The 24,707-nt window shown below is 44.1% G+C and overlaps 1 protein-coding gene across 1 annotated transcript in view; it reads left to right on the top strand.

Moving 5' to 3' along the window:
• The first annotated feature begins 16,716 nt into the window (after positions 1 to 16,716).
• The window catches only part of FKBP9 (FKBP prolyl isomerase 9), a 72,585-nt gene continuing 64,594 nt past the window's right edge, over positions 16,717 to 24,707 (top strand). The window contains exon 1 of the mRNA XM_082259490.1: positions 16,717 to 17,020. Within this exon, the coding sequence (XP_082115616.1) occupies positions 16,770 to 17,020 (251 nt within the window). The 5' untranslated portion in view covers positions 16,717 to 16,769. The remainder of the gene's footprint in view (positions 17,021 to 24,707) is intronic.

Raw genomic sequence — 24,707 nt, forward strand, 5'->3', positions numbered from 1 at the left:
TGCACAGAGCGGGGAGAGACTGTGAGGAGGACGGGGAGGACGGCGGGGGATCGCAGGGAAGGTGAGTAACGTCCTGGCGTAATCCCGAGTGTGGCTCGTGGTTACTGCTTTTGGTACTGAAAGTTAACTCAGAGCCACACTCGGGAATACGCCAGGGAGGTTAATGCCTTTTTTGCACTAAATACCACACACAAGCAATAGTGAATTGACATTTTCATTATCACATGCGTTAAGTGGTCATGTAACCATCATAACGCATGCGATAACCTTTAGTGAATTGTGCCCAATGTCCCAAAATAAATCACACTATTTTTTGAAACATAAAAAATAGATAGTGCTATAATATAAAATATATCACTATATTTCAACATATAAGGGATACAGGAGTTAAAAACTTCTTTTACAAACAATCATCCATATCAGCCAACCAATGTTACTATATATGTGGCCTTAAGATCAACCTGTAAAGGTCAACGTGTTTTGTGGGAACCCCTGCTTCATCAGGATCTGGAATCCCAAATGTAAAGGTGCTATAACCATACATATAAGGATTATTATTAGTGTTGAGACATTTTATACAAAATCTCATATACAAAAAATACAAAAAAGAAAAAGTCTTCTTAACATTCACACCCTACACCAACTTTGAAATGAAAGGTCTCCTCCTTTCTACTTTTATTACTAAGTTGCTGTAGGATGTGAATGTTAAGAAGAACTATTTTCTTTTTTGTATTTTTTGTATATCTGAGATTGTGTATAAAATGTCAAATTAATAATAATAATCCTAATATGTATTGTTAGAGCACTTTTACATTTGAGATCCCATGTCCTGATGAAGTGGGGGTTCCCATGAAACACGTTGACCTTTACAGGTTGATTTCAAGGCCACATTTATAGTAACATTAGTTGGCTGATATGGATGATTGTTTTTAAAATACATTTTTAACTCATGTATCCTTTATATGTTGAAATAAAGTGATATATTTTATATCATAGCGCTATCTTTTTTTCTTTTTTTTTTTGTCTCTCTCACCTTTGGAGGTATATTCAGAGTCCCATATTCAATGTATTTTTGCTTCTATCTATTGTGTTAGGGATGATACCTCCAGAGACATACGCTGTCCCCATACATAACACATCACAATAATTTAGTGGTTGGATTTAAGGTTTACTATTATCAAACTTTTGGCATAGTGGAACTTCACTATCGCATCAATTACCTCCACTTGCTATTTTTCTGTGCCACCATCTTCAAAAGTTTGGGGCGCATGCAATGTGCCACAGAAATTGGGGTATTCGGGACCACTGAGAACCCTGCGGTGCATCTGCACACACGTGGGGGATCTCCGTGCAAGGGCACAAATACTGCCAGTTTTGTGAGGGCATGGTAGCAAACCTGTGGCATCTGTATGCAAACCCCCACGTGTGCATACACATACCAAGGTCCAGTCTGTGCATGCGCTGAATCTTGTGGTGTGCATGCACCCTTCGTAACACATGTGGTAATCCCAGGGTGGTGACATGGCAATTCCAGGGTCCGGCCTAGGCCAGAAAACAGGAAGTGCTGCCTTGCAGCTCAAATAAAGTAAAAGATTATACAAATAAGGCCTCATTCACATGGGCACTGGGACCCGTATACCGTGAACTGGCTGTTTTTCCAGCGTCTTTAGACTCCAGGTGCTGGAGCAAAGCCTATAAGGCTGTACTGATGCCATTGTGATAGGACACCTAATGTGACAGGAGTACAGATGATTGGCCCCGAAAGCAAACTGTCTGCATTCAGGGCCGCTCACCTGTACTGGCACAACTGTCACATTAGGATGAGCGTCTGCGCGTCTGCTGTGTCCTAACAGACTCGTATAGGCTGCCCGCAGGCAGTACCTGCAGTCCAGAGACGATGGACAAATAAAATGGTCTGCTCATGGTATCCAGGCCTCAGTGTCTCTGTAAATAGGGTGAAATTGTAAAACTTTTTTTCCATATTTGGAGGAGATGGGGAAAGGAACAAAGAGAGAAAAGTTTCCACTTTGGAAACCTTGGGAACCTCCTTGCAGCTATTTCAAGTGCATCATCTGGGGGCTGCAGGAACCAAGAAGAGATGAGGCATGTACCATGAAGTACCCAGAGGTCTACTGGAATGTGTTATATGGGTATACCCAAAAAGGTATTAAAAGTAGGGTTGAGCGAACACGGACTGTATTATTTGTGTTTGTACCGAATAATTGGATTTTTGTTACCCGAACACGGACCCGAAAACTTTACTGTATGTTCGGGTAAAAATCCGTGTTCGGTCGTTTTATTTCCGGGTTTTGCATGCATTGGCGCGCTTTTCATGGCGGGCTTTCAACAGCCAATCAACAAGCGTTTAACTGGTGTGCCTTAAGCCATCCCAGCCATGCCTACAAATGTATTAGTAGCTGTGATTGGCCATCTGAAGCATGTGACCAAGTCTTTATAAGTCCGAGGCAGCGCCGCTGCGTCATTCTGCTGTATTAGTTCAGGGACAGAGCACACATCATACGTGCTGGCTGCTGATTAGGGACAGACAGGAAAAAAAAAACATTTGTGTCCGGATAGAATTGAGGGACAGGTCGGAGTGTGTTAGGCAGGGCGAGTTGTAGGCATTTTAGGGCGAGGCTGCTGATTTTTAGGGTCAGTTTTCTACGATTGATTTTGCTGTGTGGGAGGGGTTTTCAGTGACCGATCTACAATCTTATTAATCCTTTTAGGGAGAGGCTGCTGCTGATTTTTAGGGTCAGTTCTCTATGATCGATTTTTCTGTGTGGGAGGGGTTTTCAGTGACCGATCTACGATCTTATCAATCCTTTAAGGGAGAGGCTGCTGCTGATTTTTAGGGTCAGTTTTCTAGGATCGATTTTGCTGTGTGGGAGGGGTTTTCAGTGACAGATCTACGATCTTATCAATCCATTTAGGGAGAGGCTGGAGATAGGCAGGTGTCAGTGGTCCACATCGATTTTGCTGTGTGTGGGGTGCAGTGAACACAATTTTTTTTGCCCACTGAGGAGGAGGGAGAAAAGTATTTTTCTATCAGTCACTGTGTGCAGCATTTTTCCTTCAGCTGTGCTGTGCTGACTGATCATACACTGCTGTGTTCAGTTCACATGTGCTATTATTGAGTGGTTTCAAAAATCATACACTTTTTTCTATTCCACTATTCAATATACAGCCTTGGGTTAAAAAAAATTAAATTGTGGCCTGCAGCAGAGCTGAATGATATTTGGGTTTTTTGGGGTTCATCTCATACTTCTGAAGATTTGAGGGTGCTGCCTGTTCCAAACTCCTCCTACTCCTCATCCAGCCTTTTAGGGGTACAAACAATAGTAATCGGGGCCTAGTGTGGTTTTGTACGTGTGAGATACATACACTTTTTTTGATCATATTTTCTATTCCGCTATTCAATAAAAACCTTTGGGGAACAGTTAAATTGCGGGATAGTCTGTGTTGGTACGTGTGAGATCCACCTTTCCAAGTTTTTGGGGTTCATCTCATACTTCTGAAGATTTGAGGGTGCTGCCTGTTCCAAACTCCTCCTACTCCTCATCCAGCATTTTAGGGGTACAAACAATAGTAATTGGGGCCTAGTGTGGTTTTGTACGTGTGAGATACATACACTTTTTTTGAACATATTTTCTATTCCGCTATTCAATAAAAACCTTTGGGGAACAATTAAATTGCGGGATAGTCTGTGTTGATAGGTGTGAGATCCACCTTTCCAAGTTTTTGGGGTTCATCTCGTACTTCTGAAGATTTGAGGGTGCTGCCTGTTCCAAACTCCTCCTACTCCTCATCCAGCCTTTTAGGGGTACAAACAATAGTAATTGGGGCCTAGTGTGGTTTTGTACGTGTGAGATACATACACTTTTTTTGATCATATTTTCTATTCCGCTATTCAATAAAAACCTTTGGGGAACAGTTAAATTGCGGGATAGTCTGTGTTGGTAGGTGTGAGATCCACCTTTCCAAGTTTTTGGGGTTCATCTCATACTTCTGAAGATTTGAGGGTGCTGCCTGTTACAAACTCCTCCTACTCCTCATCCAGCCTTTTAGGGGTACAAACAATAGTAATTGGGGCCTAGTGTGGTTTTGTACGTGTGAGATACATACACTTTTTTTGATCATATTTTCTATTCCGCTATTCAATAAAAACCTTTGGGGAACAGTTAAATTGCGGGATAGTCTGTGTTGGTAGGTGTGAGATCCACCTTTCCAAGTTTTTGGGGTTCATCTCATACTTCTGAAGATTTGAGGGTGCTGCCTGTTCCAAACTCCTCCTACTCCTCATCCAGCCTTTTAGGGGTACAAACAATAGTAATATGGGCCTAGTGTGGTTTTGTACGTGTGAGATACATACACTTTTTTTGATCATATTTTCTATTCCGCTATTCAATAAAAACCTTTGGGGAACAGTTAAATTGCGGGATAGTCTGTTTTGGTACGTGTGAGATCCACCTTTCCAAGTTTTTGGGGTTCATCTCATACTTCTGAAGATTTGAGGGTGCTGCCTGTTCCAAACTCCTCCTACTCCTCATCCAGCCTTTTAGGGGTACAAACAATAGTAATTGGGGCCTAGTGTGGTTTTGTACGTGTGAGATACATACACTTTTTTTGATCATATTTTCTATTCCGCTATTCAATAAAAACCTTTGGGGAACAGTTAAATTGCGGGATAGTCTGTGTTGGTACGTGTGAGATCCACCTTAACAAGTTTTTGGGGTTCATCTCATACTTCTGAAGATTTGAGGGTGCTGCCTGTTCCAAACTCCTCCTACTCCTCATCCAGCCTTTTAGGGGTACAAACAATAGTAATTGGGGCCTAGTGTGGTTTTGTACGTGTGAGATACATACACTTTTTTTGATCATATTTTCTATTCCGCTATTCAATAAAAACCTTTGGCGAACAGTTAAATTGCGGGATAGTCTGTGTTGGTACGTGTGCGATACACCTTTCCAAGTTTTTGGGGTTCATCTCATACTTCTGAAGATTTGAGGGTGCTGCCTGTTCCAAACTCCTCCTACTCCTCATCCTGCTTTAAGGGGGACAAACAATAGTAATTGGGGCCTAGTGTGGTTCTGTACGTGTGAGATACATACACTTTTTTTGATCATATTTTCTATTCCGCTATTCAATAAAAACCTTTGGGTATCAATTAAATTGCGGGATAGTCTGTGTTGGTACGTGTGTGATACACCTTTCCAAGTTTTTGGGGTTCATCTCATACTTCTGAAGATTTGAGGGTGCTGCCTGTTCCAAACTCCTCCTACTCCTCAGCCTGCCTTTAGGGGTACAAACAATAGTAATTGGGGCCTAGTGTGGTTCTGTACGTGTGAGATACATACACTTTTTTTGATCATATTTTCTATTCCGCTATTCAATAAAAACCTTTGGGTATCAATTAAATTGCGGGATAGTCTGTGTTGGTACGTGTGAGATCCACCTTTCCAAGTTTTTGGGGTTCATCTCATACTTCTGAAGATTTGAGGGTGCTGCCTGTTCCAAACTCCTCCTACTCCTCATCCTGCCTTTAGGGGTACAAACAATAGTAATTGGGGCCTAGTGTGGTTCTGTACGTGTGAGATACATACACTTTTTTTGATCATATTTTCTATTCCGCTATTCAATAAAAACCTTTGGGGAACAGTTAAATTGCGGGATAGTCTGTGTTGGTACGTGTGAGATCCACCTTTCCAAGTTTTTGGGGTTCATCTCATACTTCTGAAGATTTGAGGGTGCTGCCTGTTCCAAACTCCTCCTACTCCTCATCCAGCCTTTTAGGGGTACAAACAATAGTAATTGGGGCCTAGTGTGGTTCTGTACGTGTGAGATACATACACTTTTTTTGATCATATTTTCTATTCCGCTATTCAATAAAAACCTTTGGGGAACAGTTAAATTGCGGGATAGTCTGTGTTGGTACGTGTGCTATCCACCTTTCCAAGTTTTTGGGGTTCATCTCATACTTCTGCAGATTTGAGGGTGCTGCCTGTTCCAAACTCCTCCTACTCCTCATCCTGCCTTTAGGGGTACAAACAATAGTAATTGGGGCCTAGTGTGGTTCTGTACGTGTGTTTTAATCAAAACCTTTGGGTATAAACAATTAAATTGCGGGATAGTCTGTGTCGGTACGTGTGAGATACACCTTTCCAATTTTTGGGGCGCATCTCATACTGCCGAGGATTTGAGGGTGCTTCAGTCTGCCTCCTGCCTGTTCCGAACTCCTCCTACTCCTCATCCTGCCTTTAGGGTACAAAAAATTGTAATCGGGGCCTAGATTGTGTTTTTATGTGTGAGATACACCATTTTGTAAAATTTGTCCTATTCCGCTATTCAATATACACCCTGTTTGAGTGTAAAAAATTAAATTGCGGGATAGTCTGTATCGCTACATGTGAGATACACCTTTTTAAATTTGTTTGGCGCATCTCCTTCTACCGCCGAGGATTGCAGGGCGCTTCAGTTTGCCTCCTGTTCCCAACTCCTCCTACTCCTCTTCCTCATCCTGCCTTTAGGGTACAAAAAATTGTAATCGGGGCCTAGTTTGTGTTTGTACGTGTGAGATACACCGTTTTGTAAAATTTGTCCTATTCCGCTATTCAATATACACCCTGTTTCCATCTCCCAAACACTTGAGAGGAAGAGGAAGTACCCCCCTACCCACCCGCGATCCCTGGCCCTGAATGCCAGCATTTCAAAATTCTTGGCCTTTGAAATGCTGTCATTCCGTCTGGTGGAGACGCACAGTTTTAAAAACCTTATGTCGGTGGCTGTCCCACAGTACGTCGTGCCCAGCCGCCACTACTTTTCCAGGCAAGCCATCCCTTCCCTGCACAACCAAGTGGGGGAAAAAATCAGGTGTGCACTGCGCAACACCATCTGTGGCAAGGTCCACCTAACTACCGATACGTGGACCAGTAAGCACAGTCAGGGGTGTTATATCTCCCTAACGGCACACTGGGTAAATGCAGTGGCGGATGGGCCTGAGGCGGATAGCAATTTGACGCATGTCCTTCCACCACCGAGGATTGCAGGGCGCTTCAGTTTGCCTCCTGTTCCTAACTCCTCCTACTCCGCTTCCTCATCCTCTACCGCCTCCTCATCCGGACAGCGTAACACCTTCACCACCAACTTCAGCACGGCCAGGGGTAAACGACAGCAGGCAGTTTTAAAACTTGCCTGTTTGGGGGAAAAAACCACACACCGCGCAGGAGTTGTGGAGGAGCATGGAACAGCAGACAAATGACTGGTTGCTGCCAGCGAGCCTCAAGCCCGGCCTGGTGGTGTGCGATAACGGGCGAAATCTCATAGCAGCTCTGGGCCTAGCCGGTTTGACGCACATCCCTTGCCTGGCGCATGTGCTGAATTTGGTGGTGCAGAGGTTCCTTAAAAACTACCCCGATATGTTAGAGCTGCTGCAGAAAGTGCGGGCCGTCTGTGCGCACTTTCGGCGTTCTCACCCTGCTGCTGCTCGTCTGTCAGCGCTGCAGCGTAACTTCGGCCTTCCCGCTCACCGCCTCATATGTGACGTGCCCACAAGGTGGAACTCCACCTTGCACATGCTGCAAAGACTGTGCGAGCAGCAGCAGGCCATAGTGGAGTTTCAGCTGCAGCACGCACGCGTGAGTCGCTCTGCGGAACAGCACCACTTCACCACCAATAACTGGGCCTCCATGCGAGACCTGTGTGCCTTGTTGCGCTGTTTTGAGTACTCCACCAACATGGCCAGTGCCGATGATGCCGTTGTCAGCTTAACTATCCCACTTCTATGCCTCCTTCAAAAAACAATTCGGGCGATGATGGAAGAGGATGTGGCACAGGATGAGGAGGAGGAGGATGAAGAGGTAACATTTCCAAGGCTTTCAGGGCAGTCATTCACAAGGGGCTCCGAGGGTGGGTTCCTGCACACACAAACGCCAGAGACACAATTGTCCAGCAGGGGCACAGTTCTGGAGGATGAGGAGGATGAGGAGGAGGAGACGGAGGAGGAGATGGAACCATGTTCACAGCAGGGTGGCACCCAGGCCAGCTCATGGCTATCACTGGTGCGTGGCTGGGGGGATACAGAGAACACGGACAATACACCTCCCACAGAGGACAGCCTTTCGTTGCCTCTGGGCAGCCTGGCACACATGAGCGATTACATGCTGCAGTGTCTCCACAATGACCGCCGAGTTGCCCACATTCTAACTTGTGATGATTACTGGGTGGCCACGCTGCCGGATCCCCGTTACAAGGACAATGTACCGTCCTTAATTCACTCACTGGAGCGCGATTGCAAGATGCACGAGTACAAGCGCACGCTGGTAGACGCGATGCTGCTGGCATTCCCACCTGACAGCGGGGCCACAGTGGAAGCACAAGGCAGAGGAGGAGGAGGAGGAGGAGGAGGAGGAAGAGGTCGCCAACGCAACCAGGGCACCACCAGCACCTCAGAAGGCAGGGTTAGCATGGCCGAAATGTGGAAAAGCTTTGTCAGCACGCCACAACAAACAGCAGCACCAGCAGCTCATATGGAAAGTCTTAGCAGGAGGCAGCATTTCACCAACATGGTGGAGCAGTATGTGTGCACACGCCTAGACGTACTGAATGAGGGGTCTGCCCCCTTCAACTTCTGGGTCTCCAAGTTGGGCACATGGCCTGAGCTTGCCCTTTATGCCTTGGAGGTGCTGGCGTGCCCTGCAGCCAGTGTATTATCTGAACGGGTATTTAGCACGGCTGGGGGCGTTATCACAGACAAGCGTAGCCGCCTGTCCAGAGACAATGTGGACAAGCTCACGTTCATTAAAATGAACCAGGCATGGATCCCACGGGACTTTTCCGTACCTTGTGCAGAATAGCGATGGATACCGACCTTACCCAGCCATTGTTCTATTTTTGCTCTTTCTCACTCTTTTGGGGTGTACCCTCATTTAAAATTTCTGAAAAGAAGCAGTGTTGGCTACCTCGTCCTCCTCAGGGCCAGATTAACGTAGGGGCTATTGGAGCTGCAGCTCCAGGCCCCTACCTTTTATATAGGCCCCGGGTTGGCCATATTCACTGTTACCGCTCTTCTGTCACTTGTAAACACAGGAGTCTGGCTTCTATGCTCGCTTCCCCAGGCAGCTCCCTCAGAACCTCCCCACACAGCACGAAGGCCGGACAAGGAGGGACAGTTGCCGATGCATGGATGTGTTTATGGGCTTCAGAGACAGCATCCCATGTTGAATTAGGCATGCATGGCTGCACCCTTCCTCCTCTGGGTGCATGCCAAGGCACGGCCCTTAAGGCCCTTCAAAATCCTCAGCACCAAGCCCATGATGCTCTTAATCCGGCCCTGGTCCTCCTCCACCGCCGCTTCCACCTACACCGCCCATAGGTGTGCGCAGCCTATTGCATTAGGGTGTGCACCCCAAAGTTGAAATACACATGCAATGTTTTGCCTACATGTACATGGCCCCGATACATTACTCTCCCTGCTGGCAAAGAGAAATAGAGCAGAGCAGGTCAGAGGGAGATCTTTCCCATCTCCTCACTGGCAAACAGAGCGATAATGCTATGTGCCCTAGGTGATTAGGGTGTGCCCAGGCACATCCGGCATACCCTGTGCGCACGCTTATGAGACCGCCACATCCACCACCACCTCAACCTCCCTCCTACTCCATATGGGCCTCGTCCTTCAGAGATGAAGAACATTGTTTTATTTTTCTGTTTTTTTTTTTTGTTGTTTTAAGTTATTTCCCTATCCACATTTGTTTGCAGAGCACTTGCCATGCTCTTAACAACGTTTTGCTGCCATTTGCAGCACTCTAGCCCTTTCCATTGGTGTTTTAGAGCCATTTTAGTGCCTGAAAGTTCGGGTCCCCATTGACTTCAATGGGGTTCGGTGTCCGGGAAAAGTTCGACAAAAGTCCGGGACACGGACCCGGACTTTTTTTTAAAGTTCGGCCGAACCCGCCGAACACGGACATCCAGGTGTCCGCTCAACTCTAATTAAAAGAAATAAAAATATATGATTGTTGAACAGGAAAGGGTAGGGGGGAGATGACAGAAGGTTGGTGGGGAGGGTGAAGGTAGGTATAAAATAATATATTTTTTTAAAGTGTTAACTCATCTTTTTTAACCACTTTACCACTGGAGGATTTTGCTGTCTTACGTCCAGGCCACTTTTTGTGATTCGGCACTGTGCGACTTTAACTGACAATTGCGCGGTCATGCGACACTATACCCAAACAAAATTTACGTCCTTTTTTTCCCACAAACAGAGCTTTCTTTTGGTGGTATTTGATCATCTGTCCGATTTTTACTTTTTGCGCTATAAACAAAAAAAGAGCGTAAATTTTGAAAAAATAACAATATTTTTCTAATTTTTTTGAAATTCCCCCAAACAAAAAATGTAAAAATCAAAATTTTTTAAAAATTTTTGGCCAATTTGTTTTCTGCTACCTATGTTTGTTAAAAAAAAAATCACAATAAGCGTATTTTGATTGGTTTGCGCAAAAGTTATTGCGTTTACTAACTAAGGGAAAGATTTCTGTCATTTTTGGTGTTTTTTTTTTAACGAGTAATGGCGGCGATCTGCGATTTTTTTGTGGTACTGCGACATTGCGGCGGACAGATCGGACCCTTGACTGACATTTTTGACACTTTTGGGGGTACCAGTGACATTACTACAGTAATCAGTGCTATACATATGCACTGTTACTGTAAAAATGACACTGGCAGGGAAGGGGTTAATTTTATTGGAGAGGGAGGGGTTAATGTTTGCCTGGTGCTTATTAACTTGTGTGGGGGGAGGTGACTGAGTGACACAGGGACAGATCGCAGGTTCAGCTATGCTGAACCCTGCAATCTGACCCTGCCTATCACTTAGGAGATCCGCCCGCTTTGTTTACATAAGCGGGCGGATCTCCAGACTCGATTCCCCGACGATCGGTGAAGAGCGGCGGTGATCACCACCGCTTCTCCCCTGGCCCTACTCCCGCTGTGACTGAAAACAGCGGGAGCGAGCCTCCGGCGGCGCGCGCGCCGTCCACAAGGGGAGGAGTCCATCGACGTAGGTCTACGTCGCTGGACGGGAACGAGCCACTTTGCCGCAGTACAGTCAACGTGACTGGTCGGCAAGTGGTTAAAAAAAAAAACTGGCTAAACAGGTAAGTTAAAAGTGAGTACACCCCTCACAATTTTGTAAATATTTAATTAAATCTTTTCATGTGACAACACTGAAGAAATGACACTTTGCTACAATGTAAAGTAGTGAGTGTACAGCTTGTATAAGGCCTCTTTCACACGAAAGGCGGATCCGTGTTGCTCAGCGGGGATCGATCCGCGATCCCCGCTGAGCCGGCGGATGACAGCTCCGTCTCCGCTTGCAGAGCGGAGAGGGAGGTGTCTCAGCCCCCGCTGCCCTCTATGGGGGATCGGATGAGAGCGGACCGCCTGTCCGCTCTCATCAGATCCGATCCGATTACTGAACGGATGGAAAAATAGGGTTTCCATCCGTCCAGATTTCACGGACAGGATCGGATACGGATGTTAGCGGGTGTCAGCGGAGGTGTCTCCACTGACACCCGCTGCCCCATAGAGCTGCATGGAGGATCCGATCAGATCCGCCTAAAAAACTGACAGGCGGATCTGATCAGATCGCCCGTGTGAACGAGCCCTAACAGTGTAAATTTGCTGTCCCTTCAAAACAGCTCAACACACAGCCATTATTGTCTAAACTGCTGTCAACAAAAGTGAGTACACCTCTAAGTTAAAATGTCCAAATTGGACCCAATTAGCCATTTTCCCAACCCGGTGTCATGTGACTCGTTAGTGTTAACTGGTCTCAGGTGTGAATGGGGAGCAGGTGCATTAAATTTGGGGTTATCGCTCTCACTCTCTCATACTGGTCACTTAAAGTTCAACACGGCACCTCAAGGCAAAGACCAATCTGAGGATCTGAAAAAAAGAATTCTTGCTCTACATAAAGATGGCCTAGGCCAGTGATGGCGAACCTTGGCACCCCAGATGTTTTGGAACTACATTTCCCATGATGCTCACCTACACTGCAGAGTGCATGAGCATCATGAGAAAAGTAGTTCCAAAAACATCTGGAGTGCCAAGGCTCGCCATCACTGGCCTAGGCTATAAAAAAATTGTCAAGACCCTGAAACTGAGCTGCAGCACAGTGGCCAAGACCATACAGCGGTTTAACAGGACAGGTTCCACTCAAAACAGGCCTCGCCATAGTCTACCGAAAAATTTCATTGCACGTGCTCAGCATCATTTCCAGAGGTTCTCTTTGGAAAATAGACACATGAGTTCTGCCAGCATTGCTGCAGAGATTGAAGGGGGGGCTGGGGTCAGCCTGTCAGTGTTCAGACCATATGCCGCACACTGCATCATATTGGTCTGTATGGGTGTTGTCCCAGAAGAAAGCCTCTTCTAAAGATGATGCACAAGGAAGCCCGCAGTTTGCTGAAGTCAAGCAGACTAAGGACATGGATACATCGATTATTGGAACCATGTCTGTGGTCTGAAGAGACCAAGATAAACTCTTTTTGGTTCAGATGGTGTCAAGCGTGAGTGGCGGCAACCAGGTAAGGAGTAAAAAGACAAGTGTGTCTTGCCTACAGCCAAGCATGGTGGTGGGAGTGTCATAGTCTGGGACTGCATGAGTGCTGCCAGCACTGGGGAGCTACAGTTCATTGAGGGAACCATGAATGGCAACATGTACTGTGACATACTGAAGCAGAGCATGATCCCCCCCCCCCCCTTCAGAGACTGGGCCGCAGGGCAGTATTCCAACATGATAATGACCCCAAACACACCTCCAAGATGACCATTGCCTTGCTAAAGAAGCTGAGGGTAAAGGTGATGGACTGGCCAAGCATGTCTCCAGACCTAGACCCTATTGAGCATCTGTGGGGCATCCTCAAATGAAAGCTGGAGGAGAGCAAGTTCTCAAACATCCACCAGTTCTGTGATGTCATCATGGAGGAGTAGAAGAGGACTCCAGTGGCAACCTGTGAAGCTCTGGTGAACTCCATGCCCAAGAGGGTTAAGGCAGTGCTAGAAAATAATGGTGGCCACACAAAATATTGACACTTTGGGTCCAGTTTGGACATTTTTCGCTGAGGGGTGTACTCACTTTGGTTTCCAGCGGTTTAGACATTAATGGCTGTGTGTTGAGTTATTTTGAAAGGACAGCAAATTTACACTGTTATACAAGCTGTACACTCACTACTTTACATTGTAGCAAAGTGTCATTTCTTCAGTGTTGTCACATAAAAAGAGAATAAAATATCTACAAAAATGTGAAAGGTGTACTCACTTTTGTGAGATACTGTACGTACCTCATAACGTCTGACTGGAAAACTCCCAGAACATTGCTAAGTGAGTCCAAGTAATTACTGCTCACCTCCATCATTACAGGAGCGAGCTGTCACACACTGAGCTCAGAACTACTGCATTAAGGGAGAGAAAATGCATGTAAAGAGATTTAAATCAGAAAAAGAGCTCGCTCCTATGATGTTGGAGGTGAGCAGTAACAGGTGGGTTTGTCTGAGCAACGTTCTAGGAATTTTTCAGTCAGGCTTCATTTAGTCAAAGCTGCACAGTTTGTTTTTATCTACAGGCAACCTTTATCTGCATAGGCAGTTTATTTATTTTTTTTGGTAGGGGTGAATTATGCCTTGAGACTGCATCCACACCGACCCTTTCCCTAAGAGCCCATTCACACTAGCACGACTTGTGAGGCGACTTGTGTAGCCCCAGGTCGCTTGACATAACAAAAGCAATGTTACTCAATCAGTGCCGTCTTAATTGGCACTACTGAAGTCGCTCCGACTTCAGAAAAGGGTCCTGTACTACTTTGAGGCGACCTGTGATCCGACTGTCCCATATACTTCAATGGGAGTCGCCTCCTTATCTTAATTGACACGACTTGTTATCAGACTTTCCAGGAAGAAGAAAGAGATTAGCCAGGCATTCCCTACAGACAAAGTCGCCTGTCTCTTCAAAGTAGTGCACAAGTCTCTTCCAAGTCTCTACCAAGTCTCTTCCAAGTCTCTAAACAAGTCTCTTCAAGTCACGGGGCGACTTTCTGGTCGTGGTAGTGTGAACCGGCTCTAAACGTGTGACAAAACACACAAAGATGTGCGTTTTGCTGCATGTTTCGAAAACACACTGCAAATGCGCTGCAGTGGTCAGTTGTGATTGTAAAAATAAATAAAAAAGCCAAAACCTATTACACTATTGGTCCCCTTTTTTTCTTATATCTGGGAAAGCGGAGCCTACAGATGGAGTGATCCCTATCAGGTATCTTCAATCCTGGAAATCCTATATCAAGAGCTGGGTTGTCAAAGCCACCATTGATCCAATCAAGCGTGTGATACTCATATTTGTGGTGAGTAGGATACCTAGAGGGTCTGGACACCCACTTGAGCACCGTTGAATGATCGGTTTACTGCACCTGAGCACTTTTATTTTGGACACTTAACTTCTAAGGACTGTTTTATCTATTTAATATCTATTGGATTTTATTTCAATATACTTATCACTTTGCACTTTATTGGATATATCACGAATAGGAATTGCAATATTATTGTATTATTTGCAACACATGGTTGTTTTTCACATATTTATACATATTTAATAACTTAGTTTTTTATTTTTATGGAATGCTAGCGCTGTATTAATTTATATTTCACAGTTGTGATTGTGCTGCCGCTAATTGTTAATGACACCCTAAGCGTGGGAAGCAGGCGCAAGAAAACACGTACTGAAAAAAAGGCCCGACTCTCTGTGACTGAAAAGGTTTTGGAGCTACTTTGGGGCATTTGCCACCCTTCAAGTAAATGGGCTGCCCTAGGCGCGGTGCGCATTAGCGCATGGAAGACACACAGACACACACACAAAAAAAAAAAGGCATAAAGGAATATTTGTTCCCACTATGCTCATGTGTGAATGCCACCTAATAGAGGTTTAGGCCCACAGGAGACTAAAAAGAAAACTGAGGTTCCAAAAGAGAGACAATTCCTTAAAATCTGGGACAGTTGGAGCATTGTGTAACTATGTATAACATAACATTCCTCCTTTAAGTGTATGTAAAGGCAGGCGCCCCAATACTTTTGACAATATAGTGTATATCGATGGATAGGTTAAAGCGGAGATCCACACGTTTTTGTGTTTATTAAAAGTCAGCAGCTACAAAAAGTGTATCTGCAAATGTTTAATAAACACACACTCACCTGTCCCACGGGAGCCTCAGTTCTCCTCCTCTTCTCCCCGCGGTGCTGGCATCTCTAGCGTGGGTACCCAGCTGTGATGGCTTGCGGCTTCACAGTCGGGGTGCGCACTGCGCATGCATGAGTCGCGCTGCATGTCCTAAATGGACGGGCAATCTTCTGGGACCTCTGATGTGTCCCAGAGGATTGCAGGGAACGAGGGGGAGAGAACTTCCGCTCGAGCGCCTAGGCGGCCCGAGTGGAAGTGGGAGCGGGCACTTGTCAAATCTAGGCATCTGCCCCCCCCCCCCCCAAAAAAAAAATTGGCATGCCAAGGAGGCCTTAAAGCGGAAGTTCAATTATTGGGTGGAACTCGGCTTTAAGGGCAGGTATGCCTGGATTAACGCACTGGATGCCTTCGCTGCCACTGTGCTATTGCTGGGCGTCACATGCTGCCCATTGAGGTATGTGCTCTTACTATGGAGGCTCTGGAAATTTAGAGTTAGGACTGCAGGACACGCAGAGGTCCCTTGGCGTGGGGACTGTGGCTTACGCATTTGTTTGTTAAGGTGTGCAAACAAAACCCTCCGTTTTTTTTTAACATAAACTGTTAGCAATTTGGTTGTTTTGCAGGTTTGCTGCTAAGTGCTGGGAAATCTTTTGTTTGTTTGCGATGTGTGTCGCCCTTCCATGGGCACCTTGGTTATAGGTTGGGGTATGTTGCGATTTTTTTTGCACAGTCATTTAGAACTGCTCTGTACTTTATTCAAGTGTGAGTGCTAGTTGTCTGCTCCATAGCAGAGAACATATAAACTGCCTGGGGACCAATGAAGGGGTGTGAGGTAAAGGCTGGCACTGCAAACTCAGCTCTCCCCTCCCCCTCCCTCCCCAGTGTAACTGTGTGGAATCTTTGCCAACACATCAGCCACGTAGGAGAGAGAGGCAGTGATGGGACCAGACTAATCCCCCCCACACACACACCCTGTCCTTCCCAAACTTCACACACTTTCTCCAACTTTATTCTGGGATCAACAACCACCATTCTAAAAGAACGTTATAAACTTCCCGCTTTTCACACATCCTAATCCCCAATCCTTGCTACATAGGAAAATGATGGCTGTACCAAGCCCCGCCCCTTTCCCATGCAGCTGGATCTCTCTTCTCTCAGGGATGTTCAAGGGGCTTTACATGGTGGGCGGGGCTTTACAGGGTCTTCTCTGGCTGGGCGGGGCTGCTTGGGGTCTTCCACGTTTACAGATACTACAAGTCTATAATGGATAGAGATACAGGGAGGACATAGACTTCTAGTTGTATAGAGAGTGCAGTGCTCCTCCATAGGAGTCATTTCCAGGCTCAGTCTCTCTGTCCGGACATGTCGGTGTAGCCGGTGTCCCCGGGCGGTGTACAGTATACATTGCCTCCAGTAGGTGCAGCACACACATACACAGGTCACACGCCAAGTCCGGACACTTCGCATTCTTCCCCTCAGCAAAGAGAGTCCCGGGGAGAGTTGTGGTCCCTCCCCCCTCACTCCCTCCCTCATCACTTCTTCTCCTCACTCTGCCATGACAGCGACCCGGAGCCCTCAGCCTGCCCTCCCCGCAATGCCGGTCATCCGCTGGCCGCTGCTACTTCTCCAGGCCGTCTTCCTGGTCAGCTTCGTCACTTGTAATGACGCCCCGCCGGTACCCGAAGATCAGCTTCACATAGACAGGAGCTGGGTGCCAGAACTATGTCCCCGTACCGTCACCGACGGAGACTTCGTCCGATATCACTACAACGGAGCCTTTCCCGATGGCACCAAGTTTGACTCCAGGTACACTGCACTCTACACCAAACCGTGTACTATGTACTACACAATACCACACACCACACTATACTACACTGCACCCTACACCAAACCGTGCACTACACACCACACTATACTACACACTACACTATACTACACTGCACTGTACACCAAACCGTGCACTACGTACTACACAATACTACACACCACACTATACTACACACTACACTATACTACACTGCACTGTACACCACACTATACTACACTATACCACACACTATACTACACTGCACTGTACACCAAACCGTGCACTATGCACTACACTATACCACACACTACACTATACTACACTGCACTGTACTATACACTATACAACACACTATACTACACTGCACTGTACACCAATCCGTGCACTACATACTACACTATACCACACACTATACTACACACCACACTATACAACACACTATACTACACACCACACACTATACTACACTGCACTGTACACCAAACCGTGCACTACGTACTACACTATACTACACATCACACTATACTGTACTATACAACACACTACACACCACACTATACTACATACCGCACTATACCACACACTATACATCAGTCACTACACTATACTGTACTATACAACACACTACACTATACTACACACTACACTATACTACATACTACACTATACTACACTATACTACATACTACACTATACTACACACTATACTACACATTACCCTATACTACACTATACTGTACTATACACTATACAACACACTATACTACACACCACACTATACTGTACTGTACAACACTATACCACACACTATACTACACTGCACTATACCACACACTAAACTACACTGCACTGTACACCAAACCATGCACTACATACTACACTATACTACACTATACCACACACTATACTACATCGCGCACACACTACCCTATACTACAATATACCGTACTATACAACACGCTACACTATACTACACTGCACTATACCACACACTATACTACACTGCACTGTACACCAAACCATGCACTACATACTGCACTATACCACACACTACACTACACACTACACTATACTACATATTACACTGTACCACACACCACACTATACTACACATTACACTATACTACATACTATACTATACCGCACACTATACTACACATTGCACTATACTACATACTACACTATACCACACACTATACTACACACCACACTATACTACATACTACACTATACTACACACCACACTATACTACATACTACACTATACTACACACCACACTATACTACATACTACACTATACCACATTATACTACACTATACAACACACTACACTATACTTACACATTACACTATACTACATACTGCACTATACCACACACAATACAACACACTACACTATACTACACATTACACTGTACTACATACTGCACTATACCACACACTATACAACACACTACACTATACTACACATTATACTATACTACATACTGCACTATACCACACACTACAGTACACCAAATGATGCACGGTGCTATACTGTACTATACTACACACTACACTATACACTATACTTTACACAACACTATACTGAACTATACTAGACACTACTTTACTATACATGACACTGCACTGTACACCAAATCATGCACTATGTTATACTGTACTATACTACACACTACATTATACTACACACTATACTAGGCACAACCCTATACTAGACACTACATATACTATACACGGTACTACACTGCACTGTACACCATACTATATTATAATACACTATGCACAGCACTACACTATACAGAACTATACACTACACTGTAAACTACACTATCCTAGACACTACACTATACTAAACACTACACTATACTATACACTTTACTACACTATACACTATACTAGACACTACATACTACTACACACTACACTATACTATACACAATACTATACACAATACTACACTGCAATATACACCAAATCATGCACTATACTACACACTACACTATACTATACACTATACTGAACTATACACTATACTAGACATAGACACTACATGCTACTACACACTATACTATCCACAATACTACACTAAACCATACTACATTATAATACACTATGCACAACACTATACTTAACTATACACTACACTGTAAACCACACTATACAAGACACTACACTACAAACTACATTACACTATACTATACTGTAAACTACTACACACTACCACACACTATACTACACACTATACGCTACAGTATACACTATATCAGGGATCCTCAAACTAGGACCCTCCAGCTGTTGCTGAAATACACATCCCAGGAGGCATTGTAAAATTCTGACATTCATAGACATGACTAAGCATGATGGGAATTGTAGTTCCTGAACAGCTGGAGGGCCATAGTTTGAAGACACTTGCACTATACTATACTGCACTGTACACCATACTACACTATGCACAACACTATACTGTACTATACACTGTACTAGACACAACATACTACTACACGCTATACTACATACTGCACTATACTGAACTATACACTATATTAGACACTACATACTCCTACACACTATACTACACACTACACTATATTATACACTATACTACACTATACTACACTATACTAAACACTACACACTATACTACACTGCACTGTACACCTTACTAGACAGTATACTGTACTATTCTCTATACTACACTGTACACCATACTAAAAACTAGACCAGGGATCCTCAAACTATGGCCCTCTATGTTACAGAACTACACATCCCAAAGGAAATGTAAAAGTTTGACATTCACAGACATGACTAGGCATAATGGGAATTGTAGTTCTTGAACAACTGGAGAGCCAAAGTTTGGAGACCCCTGCACTAGACTACACTACACTACACTGTACTATTCACTACACTATACACTATACTAGAGCTGTACGATTCTGGATAAAATGAGAATCACTTTTTTTTTGCTTAGAATAAAGATCATGATTCTCGGCGTAACATCATCTTTTACATTATACAAAAAAAATTGGCTGACTTTACTGTTTAATTTTGATTTTTTTTAATTCATTAAAGTTTTTTTTTTCCCATGTGACATTAACGATTGCAGTGATCGTCATTTTATTCTCTAGGGTAGTGATGGTGAACCTTGGCACCCCAGATGTTTTGGAACTACATTTCCCATGATGCTCCACTACACTGCAGTGTGCATGAGCATCATGGGAAACATAGTTCCAAAACATCTGGGATGCCAAGGTTCACCATCATTACTCTAGGCCTAGGGTCTTTGCTAAAAAAAAATATATATATATATATAATATTTGGGGGTTCTAAGTAGTTTTTTTAGCAAAAAATACTGATTTTAACTTGTAAGCAACAAGTGTTAGAAAAAGGCTTAGTTCTTAAGTGCCGGTTCACACATATGCACTGCTATGCAAATCACATGTGATGTCTATGCAATGCAAATTCAGCTATTCAGATTGCATGGCTGAATTCGCATCGCATTCGGACGAAAGTCGCGCAGGACCCTTTTTTTGGTCTGCACCAGAATCGGTGTCGTTAACTTTGTATTGACACTCCCAGCAGTTTGCATATGACAGTCTGAACTGCCTGCAAGTCGGGTGCGATGCGGGAACCCACAGTGGATTCGCAGAGTTCCCCACATCACACCAATGTGAACGGCACTAAGAGGTTAAACTGCCCTCACTTACAGATGGAAGTTCATTCTTTTGATCTAAAAGAAGGAAATGATACATTGTAAAACATTGTGTTTATAGTTATCTCGCAGCCTTAACAATGTTGATAAACATTTGCCAGAGACTCTGGATTTTTTTAATGATTAATCGTGCAGCTCTACACTATACTACACACTACACTGTACTAAACACTGCGCTATACTATACTAGCATGATATTACACACCATACTACACACTACACTGTACTATACGCTGCACTATACTACACTGCACTGTACACCTTACTAGACACTACACTATACTGTACACTATACTACACTACACTGTACACCTTACTAGACACTCTTCTACACTGTACACTATACTACACACTACACTGTACTATACACTTCAATATACTACGGTGCACTGTATGCCTTACTAGACACTACACTATAACTATACTGTTCACTATACTACACTACACTGTACACCTTACTAGATATACTTTACTATACACTTTACTACACTGTACACCATACTACACACTATACTGCACTTTACACTACACTATACTGCACTGCACTGTACACTTTACTAGACACTGCTCTATACTGTACACTATACTACACTAAACTATACTTTACTGTACACTATACTACACTACACTGTACTAAACACTGCACTATACTATACTGCACTATACACCTTACTAGACACTACACTATACTATACTGTACTAAGCACGATATTACACACCATACTACACACTACACTGTACTATACACTACACTATTCTACACTACACTGTACTATACTGCACTGTACACCTTACTAGACACTATACTATACACTATACTACACTACACTGTACACCTTACTAGACACTATACTACACTGTACACTATACTGCACACTACACTGTACTATACACTACACTATACTACACTGCACTGTACGCCTTACTAGACACTACACTATAACTATACTGTTCACTATACTACACTACACTGTACACCTTACTAGACAGTATACTGTACTAGCACGATATTACACACCATACTACACACTACACTGTACTATACACTACACTATTCTACACTACACTGGACTATACGCTGCACTATACTACACTGCACTGTACACCTTACTAGACACTACACTGTACACTATACTACACTACACTGTACACCTTACTAGACACTATACTACACTGTACACTATACTACACACTACACTGTACTATACACTACACTATACTACGCTGCACTGTACGCCTTACTAGACACTACACTATAACTATACTGTTCACTATACTACACTACACTGTACACCTTACTAGATATACTTTACTATACACTTTACTACACTGTACACCATACTACACACTATACTGCACTTTACACTACACTATACTCAACTGCACTGTACACTTTACTAGACACTACACTATACTACACTAAACTATACTGTACTGTACTATATACACTACACTATACTGTACACTATACTACACTAAACTATACTTTACTGTACTATATTACACTGCCCTGTACACCACATTATGCACTACACTATACACTACACTGTACTAGACACTACACTACACTATACAATACACCACACTGTACACCATATTAGTCACTACACTATACTGTACTATATGCACTACACTAAACTGTACTATACAACATAAACCACACACTACACTTTACACAGTACTAGACACTTCACTATACTATACACCATACTAGACACAACACTACACTGTACACCATACTATACACTACACTATACTGTACTATACTAGACTGCACTATACACCAAACTCTACTCTACACTCTACTACACTATGCTATTTACTGTCCTTCAGACTTTAAGGGAGCCGGATTGTGGCCAGTGGGGGGTAGAAACTCTCCTGGGTTCAGTGGGAATAAACAATGACACAGGCTTTGTGGTCAGTGGGAGTTTAGAAATGACGTAGCGCCTGTGGTCAGTAGAAGGAATAGTGCCCCATTATTGATATCATTATGCAGGAATCGTTCCTCATTGTTGGTGTGAGTGGCAGGAATTATCCTCCACTCTTGGTGTCAGCGGGAAGCATAGTGCCCCAAGGGCCGAATGAAGGCTAGCAAAGGGCCCCATTTGGCAGGCGGGCCACAGTTTGGAGACCGCTAATGTACACCATACTATATACTACACTACACTAAACATTACACTACAGTGCATGGTCTCATCATATAATGCCAAACGTGTCATCCTTTAAAATGTTACATTTATTGTCTTCAAAAAGTTCTACAGAATTCTGGACAAAAGGACTGACATCACATGGGTCCCATAACAAATTCTACAGACATGATGACTGACAGCACAGGAATCCTATATAAGAACTCTACAGCCATGATGACTGACAGCAAAGGGGTCCTTTGTAAGAACTGTACAGACATGATGACTGACAGCACAGGAATCCTAAATAGGAACTCTACAGAGATGATAATTGACAGCACAGGGGTCCTATATAAGAATTCCATAGACATGGTGACTGACAGCACAGGAGTCCTATGTAAGAACTCTACAGCCATGATGACTGACAGCACAGGGGTCCTATGTAAGAACTGTACAGACATGATGACTGACAGCACAAGAATCCTATATAAGAACTCTACTAGATTGTAAGCTCTAACAAGCAGGGCCCTCTGCAGGGGCGGACTGACCATTCAGGGATTAGGGCACTGCCCGAGGGCCCAGGGTCAGTAGGGGGCCCCATGAGAGGCTACACACTACAGAAAGAAGCCAGGAACTTCCATGCAGGCTATGCTGTGGTAGATATTTAAATGCCCACTCTATGTGGCTGAGCTGCAATTTGTAGGTGGAGCTTTGTGTGGTTTGAGTGTGGACACAGGGGGCCCCATGATCTCTGATTGCCCAGGGGCCCCATGAGTTGTCAGTCCACCCCTGGCCCTCTGATTCCTCCTGTTTTGAATTGTATTGTAACTGTATTGTCTTCCCCCACACTGTAAAGTGCTGCAAAATCTGTTGGCGCTATTTAAATCCTGTATAATAATAATACAGCCATGATGACTGATAGCACAGGGGTCCTATGTAAGAACTGTACAGCCATGATGACTGACAGCACAGAAATCCTATATAAGAACTTTACAGCCATGATGACTGTCAGCAAAGGGGTCCTATGTAAGAAATGTACAGACATGATGACTGACAGCACAGGAATCCTAAATAGGAACTCTACAGAGATGATAACTAAGAGCACAGGAAACCTATATAAAAACTCTACAGCCATGATGACTGACAGCAAAGGGGTCCTATGTAAGAACTGTACTGACATAATGACTGACAGCACAGGGGTCCTAAATAGGAACTCTACAGAGATGATAACTGACAGCACAGGAATCCTATATAAGAACTCTACAGCCATGATGACTGACAGCAAAGGGGTCCTATGTAAGAACTGTACTGACATAATGACTGACAGCACAGGGGTCCTAAATAGGAACTCTACAGAGATGATAACTGACAGCACAGGGGTCCTATATAAGAACTCTACAGCCATGATGACTGACAGCAAAGGGGTCCTATGTAAGAACTGTACAGACATAATGACTGACAGCACAGGGGTCCTAAATAGGAACTCTACAGCCATGATAATTGAGAGCACAGGGGTCCCATATAAGAATTCCATAGACATGGTGACTGACACCACAGGAGTCCTATCTAAGAACTGTACAGACAGCACAGGAATCCTATATAGAAACCCTACATACATAAGGACTGACAACATAAGGGTCCCAGTCACAATTTCCAGGTGCCCTCAATAAAGAATAATAATTGAAGAACCTCATACAGGTTTAAGAAACCAAAAAAAAATCCATAACTCTGAGCAATGGCATGGTATACACAGTTACATTAGTTCAGCTTGGACCAATGTGACAATGTATATATTTACCTGGTGGATGTCCCTGGAAGCGGGAAATCACTGTAGTAGTCACTGCTAT

This window comes from Pelophylax lessonae, assembly GCF_965119305.1.
Source record: "Pelophylax lessonae genome assembly, chromosome: 5".
Classification (NCBI taxonomy): Eukaryota; Metazoa; Chordata; class Amphibia; order Anura; family Ranidae; genus Pelophylax; species Pelophylax lessonae.